We start from the raw sequence: 23898 nt of genomic DNA on the forward strand, positions 1-23898 counted from the left end.
AAGAATCCTAACTTAGCCCGGTTTTGAGGAAACCTGATTTGTTTCACTGCCTCAAATGACAGACCACCATGTAGTATATTTTTATTGAGGAAAGAGTTCTTTCAAAGAATAGCTCTGTTTCAAGTGATTTTTGATATAAATGCCATTAGGTTTTAAGAATGTTTTCATAACTGAATCAATAGGATAAATAGGCACATACCATGTCAGTGGGAAAATAACTCAGAAGCCTAGAAAATTCTTCTCAATTTCAATTATTAATCAAAGTAAAAATAAAATCATAAAATAACACAACAAAACAGTAGCTGTCACTATAAATTATTCTTAAAATTGCAATGTCTGTACAAAAATCTGTTTTGTTTAAAATTAGATTCATAAATGATTCAATTCCTGAACAAAAGCACAAATAACACAAGCAGATTAAGCTGAAAAATACGTAGGAAAAAGAGTCAAATACAAAACAGGAAGGAATTTTTACAAAGTGAAATCATTCACTTCACCATGAATGGATTAAACTCTAAGCGTTTAAGTCCAATAAAAGTCCTAGGACTTCAAAAAGAGGAGATGGTGATGCTTCCAGATGTATTCCAATGAGTGGAAATCCAAGAAATTCCTCTCCAGCCAAAAAAGGGAATTCATTCCCAACCTCTAAGAATCCATTCAAAGTTAGATAATTTACAACAGAAATGTCTTCTTTTTTAAAAAGTGTTCAATATTTTTGGTATATTAAAGGAGAGATGGTAGGGAGTCAGGGCAGGACAAAGAGAGAAAGAGGGGGTCTTAGAACATTGTAAGAGAAAGCAGTGGACTAAGAGTTGTAGCCCAAGGGAATGGCTTTGGTCAAAGGAGTCTTCACCAGTTATGTGCTAACTCAAATAACGAACTGTGGGAAACAGAGCCTGTGCTTCAGGCTCATGTCAGCCTGCTGTCCCGACTTTCTGCCCTCTCAAATGCCCTGAGCACAGAATGAGTGCCTCCTGAGGGTGGCCCATTCATCCTTCTTCCCTTTTCTCAGCTGCCATCATTCATCAATGTCTGACCCTACTCCTGCCCCTCACCCTCAGATACTTGTATTCTATTTACCTTCATCCTACTTCCTTCCTATCCCAAACTGCATTATCAATTTTTCCTGTACTCCACGGTAACAATCAGCTAATGTGAAAAATTCTTTCTAATAATCAAAGAAGGCTACAGGAATTCCCAAAGGATATTTTTCTCTAGTCTCTGGCTTGATGTGCACATTTTAACAAGGGCCTCTGTAGGCAAATTGTTATTTGGATTTTATGCAGTATTGTATTAGCTTAGCATAAAGGTGATACAAATTTTTTTTCTGGCAAATATGTTGGAATATAACATTTTGAAGAGTTTTATTATAAGATTATTACCCAAAATGTTTCTCCCTGAAATAGTTAACATTTCTAGTTCTATGTTCAGCTTTGCCATTAACTATCTTAGACAAGACAAAGCTTCTCTAGGCTTCAATCTCTTCATCTCTAAAAGGAACAGATCAAATTAGGAAATATCTAAGGTCACTTCAAGCTCTAAAATTATCATTCTCTAATAAAAATGAATTAATATGAAAATCTTACCTGTTTCTGATTTACTCAAGATAGAAGAATAAGAGTAACTTTGACTGACGTAATCACTGGTGGAGCCTACAGAACCTTCTCTTGGCAGAGGGCCTATAAACCTATCTTGCACACTGTCATCTGTCGTACTGGTGTCCTCCTAAAAGTCAACATAATAAAGAGTTAATGAACAAATTTAGGTGATGCCACTAAAAATCCACACAAAACCAAAAAAGCACATAAAACGTTGTCAATTACTGCATTCTCCTGAAGGACTTTAAAGTAGGTAAGTAAAATAACTACCTGAATATTTAGATTTAGGTCAAATCTATAATGCATTTAAATTCCATTTCCTAAATATATTTCAGAGTACATAACAAATGTGAAAAAGACTTTGATGTTCATTTCACAGTCTCTGGAGCCCTGAGGCCACAGAGCAGGCACAAGTATTCCTGGCTTCTTGAAAGCTGAGCTACTGAAGCACAGTCTATCAGATCTTCCCAAGACACAATGGTGTCAAATACGGATCGAGTGATGGACTCGGGGTTAAGTCTAGAAAGGTTCATTACCAGGTTAGTTGTAGGATCTTAAATAAAATTATTTTGGCCACAGCAATTGATGAACATTACCAATGAAGTTAAAGATGGAGTTTGATCTGCATCAAGAGAGATACTAACACTAATAACATTACATATTACTTAAATATTGAGATCTATAGGTTTGTAGTTCATACTTTTATTATATATTGTTGGTCATATCTACAATGTTTTTAGGGTCCCTGGATCAAACACTTAGAACTAAGCACTGTACTGGTCACACAATCCAACTCTCTCATTTTACAGATGAGGAAACAGGCTCAGTGACTTGCCCAAGGTCACAAAGATGTGAGGGTGGGAGAGCCAGAATTCAATCCCAGGTCCTCTGGTTCCAAATTCAGCATTCTTTCCAGTATGCCATGCTGCTTCTATTAGGAAAATTTATTTGGTCAGGAACAGGTATTTTCAATTATAACATTATTCAACTATAATCAGACCTATTTATGATGCAGTTTCAAAAGCAAAAATGTGGCCAAAAGGAGGAGATACTGATACAAAAAGCTAACTAAGATTTTTTTTTTTAGGAATTGTTACCCCTACCCTTAACCTACCCAAACAATTTATAACCAGTCAAAATCAAACAGAGAAAAGCACCCACCTATTTATAGAAATCACTAAATGGATTTCTGGGAACTGGGCTGGATATCTACGCAATAGAGGGTGAGGACATGCAGGTTACAGTAGCCTTACCGATACTATCTGAGGCTGTTCACCATCTTTATCTGTCAAATGCAGAAAGTTTTTCTTCCCAGGTTCAAAGTTAGTATCAAGAAGAGATTTTTCACTGGTGTGATCCAAGGGAGCCTAAAGAACATAAAATAAAATCTAAAATTATCAAAAGATTTTAAATTATTGCAACAAATCATTAGGTTCGCCATCTAAACAGACAACGCCCCTACTAGATGTGAAAACAGGCTCTTCTGAAACCCAGTCAGTAAGATTCTTTTAATCCAGGCTTAGCATTAGCTATCTATGCACCCACACAGAGAGGTGGTGAGGCACACTTTACTACATGGGCCAGCAACTATCCTGGGCAAAAGAAAGGAACTGGATTAGGTTTATACTATCAACACTGGGAGATTTTAATGAAACAGTTCCTAAGAAAACTACTTTGGTCATTTTATAGACTAGATGAAGGAAAGGCAAAAATGGTGAGGAAAAAAAATGGTAAGTCCCAGACAAGAAAATCTAATTATAATTGCTCTTATGCTTTCCAAAATATATACAAAATAGTACTCATCTGGACTCCGTCAAAAAGAGCTAAACGTAATTTTGTACAACTGAGAAAACAAAAGAAATTTATAAAATCTAGACACTTTTTCTATATAAGAAATTCACTATGTGTTAAAAAACAGATCATGAAATGTGATATGTGGCTTAAAGCAACTCCTAGTTTTCTCCTCAATTTTTGCTTTGTGGGGGAGAAGGTGGAGAATAACTTTCTGAAGATGTATAAAGATTAAGTGGGTAGTTCTCCAAAGACCAGGCACTTGGGATTCACCATCAATTAGCCTGGCAACAACATTAAGCAGTGTCTGGATATGGAATCAGAGGCTCTGGATTTAAGATGCAGGCTGGAGCTGGACTTGGAGTCAGGAAAGATATGGGTTCAAATACTATACTAGACACTTATTAGTGTCTACACTATTATTATTAGTGTAAAGCATTATTAAAATCCTGGCTGTCATTCAGTAGCTGTATGACCAGGGGCAAGGACATGTCATCTAAACAAGCTCTCTCATTTGTAAAATGATAAGGGTAAGACTTGATCTCATTCAGCTTTCATACTCGATGATTATATAATACCTGCATTATCTACCTCACAGGATTCTTGTGAGAAGTAAATGAAATAATGTGTGTAAAAGACTGTTTAGTACCATTATAAATGAGAGCTATTCTCATATTTTCCTTTTCTTCTCCCCCATATTTTTTTTTATTTCCAACTATAACGGTCACTAGAAGAGATCTCAGAAATTACTTTCAAGCTAGCCGACTCTTTCACATTCAAGTCCAGATTGAACTCCCTTATTTCCCTGGGCTCCTAGAAAGGCTAGATTCTTTCCTGTCCGGATCCTAGGTTCACTCATTTAGCCTCAAGTCAATACTGTTCCCTCAAAAGTCACCTCAACATCTCACTTCCTGGGCCTCTCCTGGACTGTGCTCAGAGAACTTCTTATTTTAATCAGTCTCTCCCTCTGACTGTCTTATTCTTTTCTATCCTTCTTTCTTTGTATTTGGTACTATTCCAAGCAGATTCTTCCATCCCCTATATTCTTAGTTTGCTCATTCTAGGTTCTAACTACTTTTGAACTCACAATTTCTCTAAAAACTTCCAAACTAAGCTCCCCTCCCACCAACCTTAGCCTACCTGAATTGCAGAGAGTTCATGAAGATTGATCAGCATTACAAAACTTCATTAAACCCACATGTCCTGCCACTATTCTTTCCCTCTGAGTACATGCATACTTAAAACCTCACTTTTACACTTCATTTCTGTCCACCAATCTATGGTACTATAACATATCCCAGCCAACCCATCAGTTGTTATAAGTTACAACTTACCAGGTAAACTCAATCAATGCTACCTGTGAATTTTCTTTAAATATTTCTACCAGATTAGGCTTTGTGAAAATATTTGCATGCTGCAAGCATGATGGAAAAAAATACTGGGATGTACACAAACAAATTAGTTGGGGTAGCTGAGGAAAAGGTATTTTGTTTTCAAACAAATTAAAAGGGGTTCAATTCTCCCATTTTTAAATTAAGAATGGGGAAAATAAAACTAGATTTAGTTTTTTTAAAAATGATGACGACTCACTTTTATAGTAATTTTAAGATGTAAAAGACACTTTACTCACAATATTATATGTCCTGTGGAGGCTGCAGTATTATTATTCCTATTTAAATATTTTTCAGTTCTCTACTATGTATGGATAGCTAAAGACTGAGATATTCAGGGAAAAGAGAAGACAAAGACATTGTAGCAGACTCCCATTTAAAAGCTCTTTGTTTTAAAACATTACAAAGGGAAAAATAAAGCTTGACTTCTTCAAGAATAAGTCAACAGGAAACCAAGTTGTAAAAGTTTCAGAAGCTGATAGCCTTAAAAATATAAAAGTGGTGTCTTCAGCTGTTAAGAAAGAAAAAAGCAGAGATGTTCTCAATACCCCATATTGGAAAAACAACAATCATCCCTCTTTGTGAGATCTCTATGGGCACAAGGGATAGAGACACACATAGAGAAGAGGGGAAAAGAAGTGGAAAGTTGGACTTTGGAGATGGTGAAGTTAATATTTTTACTTTTGAACAAGCAGAAGGGGAAACCAGGCAGTTGGAAATGCAGGAATGCAGTTTAGAAGAAAGGTTGCAAATGACACAAATTTGGGAGTCAATCATCTACTGATGATATCTGAATGGAGGAGAAAGGATGGAGAGAAGGTACCTCAAGACAGCATCTTATGGAACAAGCCCTCTGGAATGGGAAGAAGAGAGGAAGGAAGGGAAACAAGTGCAGTATCAAAGACTGCATGACAATCAAACAACATGAGGACTAAACACAAGTCACTGGGACTGGCAGCTCTTTAGGCTATCTGGTAACCAGAACAGAATAATGGGAAGAAAAGTCAGGTTACAAAGGGGTTAAGAAGTGAAAGAAAATAAAGGCAACAAGCTTAGACTACTCTTTTCAGTAAGATTGGTGACAAAAAGAAGGAACTAAAGATAGTTTGACGAAGTGAATGAGACTTAAGGAAGTCTTTGATGTTATGTTGTTTTTAAAGGCTAGGAGACATCTGAGTATTTTCGTTTGTAAAGAGGCAACACAAAGGAGAAAATGAAAATGAAAATACCAGAATGAGACTATCCAGATAACTGAATGAGCAAGATCCAAGAATGGGTAACAACAGATCAGATTAAGTAGAGAGGTGACAAAGGATAATGCTGGGAAGCAAGAGGATTTCTTCTTCCTCTTAGACAGGCAAGAAGGAAAGAAGTCAACTTAATTCAACAAAATTTTTATCGCATACCTACTATGTGCAAGGCACCATGCTAAACTCCCATGAGAAAAAGACAAAAAACTAAAATAATTTCTGCCCTCAAAGAACTTATACTCTATAAGGGGAAGAAAATGCAAACCCAAGTAAATACCAAGCACATATAATTTCATATAATACCTGGCACAGAGTAGGTACTCAATAAATGCATTTAGATTGACTGATTGATTACAAAGTTATTTCATGAAGTAAAGATGCCACCAACGTGGGGAACAAAGAAATGCCTTGTGGAATGAATAAATGAAAAAGCTTTTATTATATGCTTATAAAGTGCAAATTCTGTGGTAACTACTGGAAAGACAAATAAAAAACACAGTCCCTGCTCTCAAGGAGTAGGACGGCCACACAAATGGAGGTCTTCAACTGTAAATAAAATTGGAAGGTCTCATGGCCCTTAGATGACTATGCATCTTCTTTAATATCACGTACTTTGACTAAATCATGTCGATTTCCTGTTGTGAATCTAACAGTGTCATAGAGAACTCCAGAGCACCTTACTGAAACAGCAGACTGGGGGTGGGGGTGGGGGAAGGAGAGCATCTAGGATGAGAAAAGCAGCAAATAAAGGAAGAAGAGACTAAACAATGGCCAAGGGAACAGATCATGAGGAGGAGGGGGAAAAGCCAACTGGGAGACAAGGTATTTCATCACCAACTGAGGGTGCGAAGAACTCTGGTGCCAAAGAAGGGGTCAGCAGGCTTCTTCTCCCCCAGGGTTTGCTTCCTGGGATGAGTGCAGTAGGGGCTCATGTGGGGGAGGGGGTACACTGGGGAGAAGGGAGGCCACTGCTCCCAGACTCTCAGGCTTAATCAGTGGTCAACAGTAAGTATTTAGCACCTAAATTATCCTTTAAAGAAAGCTGAAATGTCTAAGAAGTGATAAATCTGGATGTGTAGAGGCAGCACAGTTTGATGGAATGTACACTAGAGCAGGAGGCTAAACTAAGGTTAAGGTCCTTTTTCTACCACTCACTTAGCTGTAGGACAAATTGCTTAACCTCGCTGGGTTTGAGTTAGCTTATCTCTGAAACATGGGTAATAATATTTACAGTACCTATCTCACAGGGTTGTGTTAGAAAAGTGCTTTGTAAAATGAGCCCCTGTAATTATTATTTGCAGTAGAAGGTAGGAGGTAGAATGGGCAGAAGCTGAGGGAGCTAGCTGCCACTGATAGTTTCTAGTTTTAGTAAACTAGGAGGTAGGCAAACTGGGGTTTTCAGTGGGGAAAAGGATTAGAACAGCTGCTATGGGCAGTCAACAACTACTGAATACAGGAACTGCTGAGGGACCAAATGAGATGAGAAAGCATGGGTGTGTAGTTTAATTTGCTCCTGTAATTTTCTACAGCCTGAGAACAGGAAGAAGAAATTGGCCCAGCACTGAGAACTGGCATGGTTGGTTAGTTGGTTGGTTGTCCTTCATCTTTGAAGAGGACCAAAATGACATCACCATGATAAAGTCACATTTCAGTGTGTCCAACTCCCTGATCAGACCAATACAAACTTGGAAAGCTCTTCCACAAGTTGGGCACAGATAGTCCGTGTGAATATTTGGGGTGGATACCCCAAATTTGCGCATCCTATGTTTACTTTGTGCTGTTTCAATTCTGCTTTGCTCAAAGAGCATGGCACCCTTTCTGATGTGGGCACGCCATGCTGAGCAGTCCTGTGCCAGTGTCTCCCATGTTACACAGTCAAATCCAAACTTCTTGAGAGAGACCTTGAGAGTGTCCTTGTATCGCTTCTTCTGACCACCTGCCCCATGCGAGTTCTCTATAAAATAGTCTTTTTGGCAAGTGTACATTTTGCATTCAAACAACGTGGCCAGCCCATCAGAGTTGCACTCTCTGAAGTATAGTTTGAATACTTGGCAGTTCAGCTTGAGCAAGGACTTCAGTGTTTGGTACCTTATCCTGCCAGGTGATCCTCAGAATCTTCCTAAGACAGTTCAGATGGAAGCGATTCAGTTTCCTGGCATGGCGCTGGTAGACTGTCCATGTTTCACAAGCATATAACAATGAGGTCAGCACAATGGCTCTGTAGACCTTCAGTCTGGTAGTCAGTCTAATGCCTCTTCTCTCCCAAACTTTTCTTCAGAGACTTCCAAACACTGAACCTCATTGTCGATGTATACATCCCTGGAAAGTACACTATCAAGGTAAGTGAACTTATCCACAGCATTCAAAATTTCTCCATTTGTTGTAACCACGTATGAATGGTGTGGTGGTGGCTGATGGAACACCTGTGTTTTCTCGGCATTAATTATTAGACCAAAATTAGCACAGGCAGCAGAGAATTCATCTATACTTTGTTGCATCTCAGCTTCAGATGCTGCATTGAGTACACAATCATCTGCAAACAGAAAATCATGCACCAACGCTCCCTCCACTTTGGTCTTGGCTTGTAGCCTTTTCAAACTGAAGAACTTACCATCAGTACAGTAGTTGACCTTGATGCCGTGTTCATCCTCATTGAAAGCATTTGACAACATGGCTGAAAACAGCATGCTAAAAAGCATGAGAGCAAGCACACAGCCCTGTTTCACTTCATTGGTGACTGGCAAGACACAAGAGCATTGTCCACTATCCAGAACCTGGGCAAACATGTCATCAGGCAACCAAATTTTGACATAATTTTCCATAAGCCCTCATGACTAACAGTGTCAAAGGCCTTGGTCAGATCCACAAATGTTGTGTACAGACCTTTGTTCTGCTCCTGGCATTTCTCCTGGAGCTGTCAGGCAGCAAACACCATATCAACTGTTCCTTGGCCTTTTCTGAAGCCACACTGGCTCTCAAGTATATCACCATCTTCAAAGTAAAGGATCAGCCTATTAAGGAGGATTCTAGCAAGAATTTTGCCAGCAATAACTAAGAGAGAGATCCCCCTGTGATTGTCACAGGACAATCTGCCCTTTACCTTTATAGAGATGGACAATGGGGGCATCCTTGAACTCCTGGGGGTAACCTCCTCTTGTCATATAACCTGGAATTTCAGTCAGCTTTTTTATGAGCAATTATGTCCCTACTTTGTAAATCTCAGCTGGAATAGAACCAGCTCCAGGTGCTTTGCCACATGAAAGGAGCCTATGACCCTCAAAACCTCTTCTTTAGCTGTAAGTTCAGCTAAGAAGGGATTGACTTCAGCCTGAGATAAACAGTCAATGGCCTCAGCATTTATTGATGATGGTCTTTTGAGAATACTAGGGAAGTGTTCAGTCCATCTCTCCAGGACAATGTCCTTATCACTAATTAATGTGGCTCCATCAGCACTGAGTAGTTGTGATGCACCATAGGTTTTTGGTCCATAAATACTTTTCAGGGGATCACAGAAGCGCTTTGGATTGTTACTATCAGCATAAAACTGAATTTCATCTGCCTGGAATCCTACATCTCTCTAACCTTTGCTTGTACTTTGCTTTTGATGGAATTAAATGCATGGCTAAAGGGGTTCTGTAGATAACCTTGGTGAAATAGCAGACTGGGGATGGGGGTAAAGGGAGGAGGAAGAGTTTTCAGGATGGGAAGAATGGCAAATAAGGTAAGAAAAGAGTAAACTATAATAGTCAAGGGAACCAGTCATGAAGAGGATACTGGGGATACGGGAGACAAGATGCTTTATCAAGGGTTATTCTATCAGTCATTTTGGGAAATAGATTATTCTGTCCTAGTTAGTTTTAAAGATGGTTTCTATTTCGTAAGTTAAACTGAACTTTTTGTTATCTCAGGAATCCTCAAGCCTGTTATAAAAATCTAGAGTCCAATCAAATATAAAAACACTCGAGTTATGAAAACATTTTAAAAGTCTGACTAATGTTAAAAGAATAGTAGTAATAATTTTAGCAAGCTGAAATCAGATGAGTTAAATATAGAGTATTACCATGTCAGCAGCATTGATTCCATTTCCCCACACTAAATCAAAGGTTCCATTTACATAGCCCACTTTGCTGGCCACGTCTTCAAATAGTTTCCTCAATGGAGTAGAAGCTGGTAAATTTAAAGTGATTCGTTCATTGACTGTCTTTGAATTAGTAGTATCTTGTATAATACATAAAACTCTAGGTTCTTCAGCAGCATTTTCTATCTGAAATTGAAAGAATCAAAATAGTTATTTGCTTTTTAAAGTGAACAATCCAGAGAAGCCCACGTAACTTGACTAAATAACCATTTTACAGAGACTAGGGGAGTGCACTGATCACCCTTTTGGGCCCAAGCTATTCAATCACTACGATAACTACTAGCATTCAAGATTTTAAGTAAAATGTTAGGAATGGGACAAACGCATCTTTGCTTTAAAAAGGTGCGAGGCACGCTTCTGAACGAGGCGTACGCACCGATTGTTTTTTAGTCTGAAAAAATCGATATGTGAACAAATTCTTAAGGATGAAGGTCTATAAAGAGGTACAGAACAATAAAATAAAATTTACAGTTAAGAGTCTGGCACATTTAATAATATGTAAAATCTCCATTTTATGGGATGTGATGATCAGGTCTGAACTCAAAGCAGCTCAGTTCCATGGCAGTTAAGCAGCAGAGGTATTGTTCCTTTTTTTATTTTTATTTTTAATTTTTTGCAGCTGAGTAACTTGAAAGTCTATTAAGTGGCTTGTCCAAGATCAAACAAGTATCAGAAAAGAGTGCCGAACTCACACCTTTTAACTCGTAATTCAGTGGTGTTTCCACAACACCATTCTGCCTTCGTTACAGGTTAAAAACCTGCGGATTTTGTGGGCCAGCCTAGAAATCTAACTACTATTTGTAGCATTTTCAAAGGAAGTGTTTCTATAGGAAATGTCTTTAGAGTTCTAAATATGCAAATTTAAAAGCTTAGGAGGGAAAAATCCCATCAGTAAGCTGGGACTACCTATACTTTGGCCTATCTTCCACTTTTAAAATAGCAGCTCCAAAATACATTGTAACGAAGGGCCCAATTACTAGTGGGGCTTAAAAAATAAAAAACGTTTCGTAGCCATAATTTCATTTTCCATCTACTCATTACCCACAGCTTTCACTCAAACTTTTTTGGGGGTGGGGGAGCAGGGATAAAACAAAGCACCTTAAAGAAACCAATCCCACCTCTGAGACTCGACAATTCTAACCAACATTAATTGTGCATGTTTTTACCTACTCTGAACTTCACTGGCACTCAGAAACACTGACTATTAAAGTTTTCCATTTGCATGTCTTGTTTCCCCAATTATATATAAATTGTTGGCAGGTGCTATGCCTTCTACTTATTTTGGCTCTCCTGTGGTGCCTTCCACAAGGCTACAGTGTTACACAAATAGTACATTACTTTAAAAACACAACAACTGTTGAGTGACAGACTATAACTGCAAAAAACACGGTGAGTTTTTAAAAATGGTTTAACAATAACCATCCAAAACCCTTTAAGGTAGTTATTCATATTACAAAGATACAATTAGAAAATGAAGGGGAATGGGCAATCATCTTGAAAGTCACTAAACTATGCAGACAAAATGAGAAGACAAACACAAGGTCTTTCCTTGTTCCCTTCAACTCTTGAAATTACGTTTTGTTACTTTAACTAAACCTGACATTTACCTAGTGGGGTCTATACTGTGTTTCTTCCATAAGTTCCTGAAGGACAAGCACTGTTTCTTTTTTTACTTGTATTCCCAGAGCCAAATGGTTGTTGGTCAGAATTAAATGTGAAAGAAGATACATGCAGAGTTTCAGCAACCCCGTGTATTATCATGCAAGAAGCATTTAAACAAATAGGATGACTTTTACATTTCTTCCAGATTCAGATTTCAGATTATATATAAATCAAGACAGCACATGCACACACTCAATTTAACTGATCTGACAGACCACTCAGAATAGCAGGGCATTCTGAGAATGGGGGCTGGGAGTGCAACCTTTCTTAATAAGACCATAAAAAAATTATTAGCAGTTATAGCTAAAATGCCAAATTTCTGCCTTCTGGAAGGCAGGTGTTCACTGTCCCCCCACTCCATCCCTAAATTATAGAGATAAAGCTAAATTTTTCTGAATATTCAAATAAGTTTGTTAGTTTTTTTCCTTGAAAGAAGCAAATAATGAATTTTAGGGAAAGTTACATCTAAAGAGGCCTGGGAAAAGTTGTCTGCCTAACAAAAGTGCCTAGATGCAGCTGGCAGCAGATAACTGTAGAGGGCAGCAGGGGTTTTGGTATTCTTGACCTGCCACTAACTAATAAGTAATAAACTAGCTGGCAAAGCAAAAATGATGAGACTCTCTGGAGGCAATGGATTATGTCACATCAGAGTTCACTGTATGACAGATAAGGAAGGAATTCCAGGTGTGATATGCACCCTAGATTTAGGAGTTTAGATAAGTAGCTCAAAGAAATGATAAGAGGTAGGATCCTACGGCCTGAGACTGAAAAAGGGATGTCAATTCAATATTTAAATGCAAGCAAAATAGTAGCAATTAATTCCAAAGAGAAAGAAAAGATTAAGGATTTAAAAGTTTAAAACAATACAGATGTCTCTGAGAAAAGGGTTTATCCATGAACTCAGCTTTTAAAAAAAATGTATACGGAAGCAAGAGAAACGGAGAACAAATATTTTAAAATGACAAGATCCTACCTAAGTGTCAGGAAGGCTGTAGAAAGCCAGAATAGGCTGAGTTATGTACTGTATGGTATATGTATGGTGAAAAAAAAAGGGTCATTTTAGCTAGGTCAAGGGAAGAGAAATCTCAAAGAAGGGTCCTGGTCTGGTGGAAATGGGAAGATAATGACAGAGACAAGGCACAAAAATTCAACTTAAATGTTCTGCATGTTTCCTCTAATAAAGTAAATTACCTTCAGACTGGAAAGGACAAAACAAGCATAGGTAACAGGAAACCGAAATCCAAGGAAAGTATAAAGAGAGTATGATAATACATAGCTTCAACCTCAAAGAGCTCAAGTCACCCAGTTCAGGGGACTAGAAGGAAGTTGCATGTATGATTACTGATCGCCAGTGATCTTTGAGGAATCACAGTGAACTAGAAAAGGTGGTATGAGGCTTAAGTAACTACTGTCTCAGTTTTCATAAGAGAAAGAAGACAGATGCTTCAAACTATAGGCCAATGAGCTTGATGTCAATTCCTGATTAAATTCTAGAAGAAATGGTTCAAGGAGTGGTTTGCTGGAACTTAGAAAAAGAAGAATAATCATGAAATTCAGCATGAATTCACTAAAAGGCTATGTAAGACTAATTTAATTTCCATTTTGGATGGAAATACATAACTAGAAGATCATGGAATTGTCATGAGTATGGATTATACAAGTTTTAAGTGCCTTTGAAAAAGCTGCATGATACTCCCTCCTATAGTTGGAAACAGATTGATGGAAAAGATGACAATACAGTTAGGTGGGCTAACTAGTTTGCTGACAAGACCCAAACATTGTTAATTAATGTGAATCTGAACAAAGGTAACTCTGATGCATGGTATGTTTATCAAATGTTATCAACCTGGGAGGGGTACTGAATACAATGAACACAGCATATCTATCCAAAAAGAATGCTTGTTAACAGAGAACTAGAAAACTGAAGTTTAACAGGATAAATGTGAACACCTATATTTGAGTTACACACACACAGACACAGACACAGACACAGACACACACACACACACACACACAAAATGAAGGAGATCTGTCCGGGCAGTAGCAAACACATGGAGCACTGTTCCCAGGGCTGGGCTTCACATTTTAGAAGGGACTTGATATACTGGAATGTATTTGGGTTTGAGAAGCAACTGAGACCAGAGAAGAGAAAGCTTGGGTTAGAAAGTGATAGCAGTCTTCAATTATTTGAAGGTTATGTGGACAGAGATAAAACTTGTTTTGCCTTACTTCAGAGAAGAAACAGGGACCAATGGTAGAAATTAAAAAGGCAGATTTTAACTTAATATTAGGAAAATCGTATCATGACAACTTAGAGCTATTCAGAAATAAAATGGGCTATTTCAGGGGATAGGGATTTCTCTGTCACTAGAGGTCTTTAAGCAGACATTGAATTGCCACTGATTGAGGATATTATAGATAGTCATGAGTTGACCTCTGAGGCCCCTTCAAATTCTAAGATTCTTCAATTTTATTCTTCAAACAATCGCTTTATACTTTTCTTTTTTGGAAATTTTGGCTTCTTATTGGTTGAGTATAATGAGTAGCATTACTGTCAAAATAGAGAGAAAAGAAATAAAGATGTGCAACTGAAGTTTAAATTGTCACATTTTCTTTGAGAATATATTAGACTTCCTGGTCTTATTTTAAGGTAATTATCTTTCTCAGCAGGTAGCATTTACAGGAAAAAAAAAAACCCACAATATTCACCAGTACCTCAGAAATACTTCAAAGATGCTTAAAATTAATATGAAATACAGCCAGGAAGGTGGTAGACTTAACAAATGTTCAAAGTGGCACCAAAGTATTATAAAAGCAATCTATTAAATGTCTGAAATTCTTTTAGTCTTAGGGTTTTCTAGCATAAAACTTAATACTTACAATTGAGACATTATACATGAATGCTTAAAGACTTTACTATCTATAAAAAGAGCCAGTGATTTAAAATGTGAAACTTTTTTCCCCTCTTAGTTGCTGTTTTTAAGGAAGGGTAAGACTGTGGTCATAATCTTAAAAAAAAACAAATCCAAATACACACAACTACCAATGTTGTATTTCTAGAAAATATTATTTTCCTTGTTCATTAGAAATTACCAAACTCTTCGATATGATTTAGATTGGGTTTTTCCTTTTAAAAGGAGATTGCCTTTTTCAAGTAACCTATAGTGAATATTCAATTATCCTTAAGCTCCCTTTTAATTCAGAAATTTCTGTAACTCAATGATTCTAAATAAGACCTTACCACATAATGGTTGAGGAATGAAATGGCCATGAATGAGAAGAGTCTGAGTTGGAGTAATAAGAGAGAGGAGAAAAGGAAGAGAGGAGGGCAAATAAAAACATTTAAGGTGGGATTCTGGATAATAGGAAAGTGGGGCAACTGCTGAGGATGTACTAGCAGCCAGCAACTTAGTTCAACAAAATTCTTTAAGTTTCAAATTAAGAGATCAGATTACCAGTGCTATGATTTTTTAAAAATGCAGATATCTGGAAGGCTAGGCATCAAAATGGGCCAATCAAGTGCTTTCTATTTTGGTTTTTAAGGGAGTGGGAGAGACAAAAATTTGCAATATGTTGACTTTTTTCCCATTAAAGATTGGATGAGAATAGAATAGTTATACATGCATAAATTAAAAAAAATAACATGCCATGTTATCAAATACAATTACAATCATGCTGTTATTTGTTCTATCATCACATTAAAACCTTTACTTCAGCTGTCTACCTGTGAAAATTTCTTCTTCATTTCATCAAAGATACTTTGTCTGCATCTCCAAAACACATCCTATGATACATAAGAACAAAATAAATTATAAACCATTTCTTTAAATGGAAGAGCAGTGAAAAAAGTTCCTAAATTAAAGTGATCACATAGGAGAAACTAAGTATTAACTTGTAAATAAAGATATCGAGACTACAGAAAATAGGTCTTATTGCAACATACAGGAAGGAATACTGAAATACAATAGGTATATTTCTGAGAAATTATGTGAAGAACCAAAATTTTAAATCAAATCTTATTTTGAGTACGCTAGATCCTTTTTTTTTTTTTTAGCTAGAAAAGGCTTTAAAAAGCATCTGTTGAAACTTTCATTTTAATGACATGAAGGGTTCAGACTGGATGATCTCTAAAGCCCATTTCAGCTTAATTCACATTTTAAAATTATTATGAATTCTTTTGTAAAGTAAGTAATAGCTCTCTAATATTGTTCACTTATACTTTTAGATTTTCACAGTGAGTTTTCTAAACATAAGGTTAAGTGGATTTGGCTAGCAATTTTGCTCCCGAATTCCCAACACCTTTTAGTTTCACTAAATATTTGTCTTAGATTTGATGAGCAGTGGGCAGACTATACTACAGGAGTTAGTATCTACTGATTTCACCCTTTCAATCCGCTCTTTAATCTCCTCCTCCAACCCACTTGCTGCTTAAAGTACCTTAAATCAAATAAATCCAAATTAATGATGGTAAATAAGATGAGCTTATATTTATGTCAACATACACCAAAACTGTCTTAACATGTTTCCACTTATGAGTTTTCCACTTATTAGAGGCTAAAGAGATTGTTGGGAGCACCTCAGCAGGCACTAGGAATTGGCATCAACATCTGTGGTCCTACAAGTACTAATAATCAAAGGTTTAACTCTTCTTTGAAAGACTTTGTGAATCCTTAATTATGCCCTGCTTTGGCCATCCTCGAATACCAAAATAATTTTTAAAAAATCAAACCTCACACTACAATTTTAAATTATATATAAATTATTGGGATACTAGGTTTTCTGTAAATAAAAATTCCCTCCTCCCAAATTTTTTATCTGGATTTATGTTTTCATCAGTGTAGGGAATCCAATATGAGGAGATTTATGTAACTTTGTACAACTTAGTTAGAATTGCCAAGGGCACTGAGGTGTTAAGTGACTAGCTCAGGGTCACAGTTAGTATGGGTCAGAAGTCACAGTGAAACCCAGGTCTTCCTTACTCCTTCCATCTAACAAGCCACAATGTCTCTCAAATATTTCATGTTTGAGTAAGTCAATTTTGTAATAAATTAGTTATTAATAACAACTGTTTACACATATAGCTACAAAGTGTATATATATATGTGTGTGTGTATATATATATATATATATATGTATATGTAACTTTGATCTCAACAATCTTTCATAGTAGATGGTACAAGTATTATCTCTATTTGACAGACAAGGAAAACCAGGCACAGAGAGAATGAATAGGTCCAAACTATACAATTATTAAGATGTTAGAACTAGAATTTTAATTCAGGTTTTCTGAAACCAAGGTGAACCCATTCTAGTACACCTGCTACAGAATACTTCAATCTGCTTACAGTTTAGCATTATATAATTTACAAAGAAATCCAGTAATGCTTTTGGTCGATGCTCAATCAAAGCAACAACTGAGGCACCCTCTCTACATTTCTCACAGCAACGATGTGGCAGCTTAAAAAACAGTAACAACAACTTACAATCTTAAATTACATTAATTAGCAGCCCCAGATTATGGGAGAATAGTGGTAGTCATAATAAAAACAGGGAAGTTTGAATCCAGAGCAGGCTGAGGGAAAAATGAGGATTTTGGGGAATGTTGGATTTGATGTGTTGGTAGAATTGCCAGATGGAGACGTCCAGCAAACGTAGATTGGTTCGATTGGACCTTGGCCAGAGTATTATAAAAAGAACTCTGGTTATGTTCCAGACTGTATTAGATGACCTCAGAGGTCTCTCCAAATTCTTAGATTCTGTAATGTGACAATTTATAATAACACAAGACTGGATGAAACCGGTAAGGAAGAAAACCTCAGGAGACATCTATACTTAATGCTTAGAAGAAAGATGATACATTAGCAAGGAAAAACAAAGAGAGAATAAGCACAGGAAGTAAATGAGGATAGAGCAGTGTCAACTGAATCTAATGAAAGAGAAAGACTCAAGAAGGGAATGGTTAACAAAGTCTAATGATGATGTCCAATGAGCTTAAGGAGGAAAATTCTTTGATAAAAGATTGATTAAAGGAAAAGAATTGATAAAAGGAAAAGATTATACTCAAGTGAACATTATATAATACACCAGTATAAAGAACACTAAAAGCTGTCACTCAGATGAAAATAAGTTTGATTTTGTGGCTCAGAGTTCTACCACCAAAGTCAAAACATTTAAGGCTTTCTGACAAGTAAAGCTACCGTTGGTTGGGAAACAAAAGATGAAAATACAGTAAAAACAGTTTGGTTCATACATTTTAAAGCTACACATACCTTATATAACAGAGTAAAGAATGGAGTAGCTAGTGATAATGTCCAAGAAAGCTTTTTTATCAGACTTAGCAACAACAGCCTCAAATGCCTATGCACTCTACTTGAAGATTTGCATTAAAGGAGCAACAAGGAGGCAACCCAGATGCCCCTGCATCAGTTTTACAGAGCCCACAATTCATCCTAAGCCTCCTCAGACACCTGCCAAAATGTTGTCCAAAGATTTTCATGACACAAATGAAGTTGCTCATCATCTGATCTGCTGCAATTAAAAGACAAGAATTATTTTAAAAAACAGAACTTTGTAGAACACAATATTGAACTTTTATAAATTTATATGTCAGGTATATATAAAAGGATATTTCTGCATTATATGGGGTCAGAAGATATTACTACAGAGCTAGAAGGGACCTAGGAGGTTATCTCATCCAACTTTCTTACTATATAGATGAGGAAATTGAGGCTCAGAGATGTTTACTGACTTACTGAAAGACACACAGGTTAAATAATAGTCATGGGACTCAAACTCAGATCCTCTGATTCCAAATTCAATGTTCTCAAATTGGAGTAAATAATCTACAGTCACTTTCAATTAAAAGACTTAAAGAAACACTTTACATGCTCCGTTACTGTGTTATCCCCTTATATCCTTGATTCACACATATTTTACAAAGTTATAAACAGGATCCCATATCTAGAGCCTTAAGGTACTTCAGACGCTATCTACATCAACCCTTTCACCTAAAAGATAAGAAGCCTGAGGTGCAGAAGTTAAGTAACTTGCCCAATATGTGAAAAGACAGGTGAAAACCCTGAGAGGTGACATTTGAACCCATATCTTCTGACTCTAGGAACAGGGTTGTTTTTCCCTGTCCTTAGAATTTGATGAAATAAGATGCTCATTGTCATTTTACACATGTTAAAAAGTTGGCCCTTGGTCAAGAATGTTGCCTCCAATATAACTTTTTTTTTCTATTTTTCTACAGATTTGACTGACTTTTGGATTAGAAATTTTTTCTAGAAATATACTCCAAAATAAGCATAAAGATTGTATTTGTAGGGGTCTCCTATAGGGGAGGAAACCTTTTTGTATGTTTCTCCAAAAGGCAAACCTAGGAGTAATACACAGAAGTTTCAGGAAAAAATGATTCTGATTCATCAAAAGGCAGACTGAAAAATCCAACAGAGTTGCCTATCAATGAACAAGTAATTTTCTGAGGGGGTGAAGTGGACTACTTATGGGCAAATCATTTGATCTCCTGGGTCTCAGTTTCCTCATCTGTAAAATTAAAGGCCTGTGCCTCTGAGGTTCCTTCCCACTCAAGCCCTATTATCTCTACCTTATGATCTTTGCCCTCATGTCACTCCCAGTAACTGATGGTTCAAGAAGAGCCTGGCTGTAAAAAGGACTTGTGATCAGTAAGATATCTTCTCTTCAATGATTTTATCTTTATACAGGTGAGGAAGACAGGCTCTAAAGGAATAGACCTAGAAATCATCAGCATATGGATGACAGCTGAATATGTGAGAATAGATGGGCTCTTGGATGGAAGAAAAAAAGGTCAAAGATGCAGTCTTGGGAAACAGCTGCAGTTACGGGATATGAAGAGCTGACACTGACATCATTATAAGCAATTAAACTGCTTTACATTTGCTGTCATTTATATCATTTGCTGAAGACCCTGTAGGCAGGAAATAGAAGATAAGCCACCAAGTAAACCAAGGAACAGCTGTAATGGTAGGAAGAGAACTAGAATAGGAAAAGGGTCACAAAAGTGGGGGTGGGAAAGAGGAGCCTGTGATTTCAAGAAAAAGAAGTTGATCAACAATATCAAATTCAGTACAAATATCAAAGAAAATGTATAAAAGACCACTAGATGTGACAAAGATGTGATCTTTGAGAGAAATTTCAAGAGACTCATAAGGACAGAAACAATAATGGTGGTAAAGACATGGAGGCTATAAAGATGAAGCATGAGACAAGTCTGACAGTAAAAAGGAGAGGTCATGGGACAGTAGTTAAAGCGGTAAGGAGATACAAGCAATAGTTTCCAAGGTAGGCAGACATTAAAAAGGGTATTAAAATAAGGATTTTGTCCAAATTTCATTTAAACAGAGTAACTAATTAACAGTTCATGAAAATGAGGACAGCGTAGAAATGTTGTTGTTTGTCCTTCATACTCAAAGAAAACCAATGATATCACAATGTTGGGGTCAAGATACAGTGTGTTTATTGTGGCTGATCAGGGAACAAACAGTCCATTTAAGCATCTGGGATGGTGATGTATCTTACGTTCCCTTTGTGCCAGTGCTATTTGGCTTTGCTCACAGAGCACTGCATCTTCTTCAATGTGAGCAGGCCAGGCAATCCTGGGCCAGAGTCTTCCAGGTCTTACAACCGATACTAAAGTTGTTCAGATACCTTGACAGTGTCCTTGTACACCTTCTTTTGACCTCAGTATGAGGGCTTGCCTTGTGCTAGTTCTTTGTAAAGCAGTCTTCTAGGTAAACACAGGTTTGACATTCAGGCTACGTGGCCAGCTCTACAGTAGAATGTGAGTGCCAAAGATCTCTGGTGCATTTCAACTACTCAGCACTGATAGAGCTGTATGGATCAGTGATAAGGATGTGAACTTGGAGAGCTGGGATGAACACTTCTTAGAGTACTCTCAACAGACCATTATGAACCAATGCTGAAGCCACTGACTACAGACCGCAGGTTCAAGTTAATCTCTCTCTAGCTGAACTTCTTCCAACTGTTATGAGGCTCTTCTTGTATGGCAAAGCACCTGGCACTGATTCCATCCCAGCAGAGATCTGCAAGGCATAGGCTCCACTGCTTATACAGAAACTGACTGAAATCTTCCAGGTTGTATGACAAGAAGAGGTTATCCTCCAGGAGATCACAGCTGCCTCCACTGTCCATCTCTATATAAGTTGTCCTGTAACAATCACAGGGTGTCTCTCTCTTAGTCACTGCTGACAAAATGCTAGCCAGAGTCCTCCTTAAGTGGCTGATCCTTCCTTTGGATCGCCTGTCATGTACCTGAGGGCCAGTGTGGTTTCAGAAGAATGGTTGACAATGGTGTTTGTTGCTGGACAACTCCAAAAGAAATGTCAGGAGCAGAATAGAAGTCCGTACACAATGTTCATAAATCCGACCAAGACCTCTGATACTGTCAGTTGTGAAGGTTTGTGGAACATCATGGCAAAATTTACTTGCCCAAAGTTTACCAATATTACATGCCAATTTCATGATGCTGTGCTTGTATAGATGCTAAAGGACAATGCTCTCAGGATTTCCCAGTCACCAACGGAGTGAAGCAGGGTTGTATGCTTGCTCCTATCCTTTTTAGCATAATGTTTTCTACCATGTTATCAGATATCTTTAATGAGGATAAAAATAGCATCAAGGTCAGCTACTGCACTGATGGTGAACTATTGTACTTGAAAAGGCTACAAGTCAAGACTTAAGTGGAAGGAGGGCTGGTACATGACTTTTTGTTCTAAGATGATTGTACATTCAATGTAGCTTCTGAGGTTGAGATGCAACACAGAATGAGTCAATTCTCTGCTACTTGTGCTAATTTTGGCTTGACAATCAACACCAAGAAAACAGAGGCTTTCCACCAGTCAGTACCACACTATCCATACATGAAACCACTGGTTACAGCAAAAAAGAAAAACTGTGAATGCTGTGGATAAGTTCACTTACCTTGGCAGTATACTTTCCAGGGATGTCCACCAAGATGATGAGGTTGATACACACAGTGCCAGAACTAGTTGAGCATTTGGGAGGCTCCAAAAGAAAGTATGAAAGAAGAGGTATCAGACTGCCTACCAATCTGAAGGTCTACAGGGCCACTGTGCTGACTTCATTGTTGTATGTCTGTGAAAACTGGCCAGTCTACTCATTCTATGACAGAAAAACAGAACCATTTCCACCTGAATTTTCTTAGGAATATTCTGAAGATCACTTGGCAAGATAAGGTACTAGACACTGAGGTCCGCTCTCAAGCTGAACAGGGCAGAAATAAGGATTTGGGAATTAAACAAGTGAAAGGTAATACTTGGGATAGTAGGTATATAATGTAGAAATGATGAGGGAAGGCCCAGAGAAAATGTGACTAGAGCAGGGACATTACTTTGGCATAAGAGCATCAAGAGAAGAGAGAAGACATGAATAGTATGAGCAAAGGCATGGAGTTATGAATGAGCATCTTATGTTTACTGGACAGTGAGAACAACCTCATTGGAGTGGAATTTATACTGGGAAGAATGGGAAACAGAATGGTAGAAGAAGAATCACAAGCAGATTTTGGAAGCCCATAAACACTAGTCTGGAATAGATGTAACCAGCAATAGGGAGCCATTGGGGCTTTCTGAATGGAGAAAGGGAATTTAAGTAATATTTTAGGAAAAGTAATCTGACAGCTGGGTGCAGGAAGTAGACAGATTGAAGGCACAGCAGACAATTAAGAGGCTGTCACAAAAATGTAGTTCCTAGATGTAAGGCCTACCATATGATATAGAAGTGGAGAGAGGAAAGCAACTGATAGAAAAGAGACCTCCAAGAAGAAAACCACCACCACAACAAAAAATTTTGCTGAATGATTTGTCAAAAGAGAGGAGGAAAGAAAAAAATCAAACATGACTCCAAAGATGAGAAAACAGAAAGGAATCTTGTTTGAGGATAAAATAAGCTCATTTTTAAACCTGCTGAATGTAAGATTATGATTGGTCATTCAAGTGGTCCTATTAGCAATTAAAGAAATAGAAGTGGCACTTAAGCTGAAGAAAAAGATGTTAATTTCATCAATATAGGAATGTTGACATATTTTAGGGATGGAAAAATTAACTAACAGCCTCTCAGAAGGAACTGGTGATTATTTTTAAAGAACCTTTTTTTATGTGCCAGGCATTGCAAAGTACTAAGGATACAAAGAAAGGCAAAAGGAGCTTTAAAGGAGTTCACAGTCTAATGAAAGTAGACAAACTGTTAACAACTATGTACAAACAACATATAAAGAGACTAATTGAATAAAATTAAACAGAGGGAAGGCACTAGGATTAAAGAAGATCAGGAAAAGCTTCTAGTAGAAGGTGAGACTTTAGTTGGGACTTGGAAGGAAGTCAGGAGCGACAGTCAGTTAAAATATCTAGATTTGGGTGATGCAGTGTCTTGTGAGAGAAAAAGAAGGAGGGAGGTGTCACTGGATAAAGGAGTACATGGGAAGGAACTAAGAAAACTAGGTAAGTAGGAGGAAGCCAGGTAAACCAGAGGATTTTATATTTGATTTTGGAGGTAACAGGGAGCCACTGGAGTTAAATGGTGAGTAGGGGTGAAATGGTCAGACCTGAGCTTTAGTTAATTGATTTCAGGCTGAGTGGAGGATGGATTGTAGTGGGGAAAGACAAGGTTAATTTAAATATAGTATCACCTCAACTTCACAACAATAATAAAAATAGAACTTTTGAGTAACTGCCACAGAGGTGAAACCAGAAGTCAAATGTTATCAGAAACAGATTTTTTTAAAGCCAGAGTCATCAAGTTTCATGAAGAAAAAATGCTGTGAAAAAGGTACATCATGGTTGATCAGTGAGGGTCACAGAAGTTAAATACTCCAGTAGGTACAGGAAACAGGCAATAAAGACCCCAACTAGATAGATAGAAGGTTAACAAGTAGTATGTATGTAGAGGGAAGATAGAGAAACACAAAGATATTCTTTAAAACATTTAAGAGGCACTGGAGATTAACTAAAAAACCTATTTCTCTGTCACCAAGTGTACTGTCTTGTCAA

General features: G+C 37.4%; 1 protein-coding gene across 5 annotated transcripts in view; it reads right to left on the bottom strand.

Moving 5' to 3' along the window:
* Nucleotides 1-23898, bottom strand: part of USP47 (ubiquitin specific peptidase 47) — a 105925-nt gene that overhangs the window by 59122 nt on the left and 22905 nt on the right. For 2 of the 5 annotated variants that reach the window (XM_072619423.1, XM_072619421.1), the window contains exons 2-5: nt 15555-15614; nt 10091-10294; nt 2852-2965; nt 1587-1725 (exon numbers count right to left, since the gene is read on the bottom strand). In XM_072619423.1, the coding sequence (XP_072475524.1) occupies nt 1587-1725; nt 2852-2965; nt 10091-10294; nt 15555-15614 (517 nt within the window). The remainder of the gene's footprint in view (nt 1-1586; nt 1726-2851; nt 2966-10090; nt 10295-15554; nt 15615-23898) is intronic. The other 3 variants (XM_072619424.1, XM_072619422.1, XM_072619425.1) reach the window with 2 other exon arrangements.

The sequence above is a fragment of the Notamacropus eugenii genome, chromosome 6, assembly GCF_028372415.1.
Source record: "Notamacropus eugenii isolate mMacEug1 chromosome 6, mMacEug1.pri_v2, whole genome shotgun sequence".
Classification (NCBI taxonomy): Eukaryota; Metazoa; Chordata; class Mammalia; order Diprotodontia; family Macropodidae; genus Notamacropus; species Notamacropus eugenii.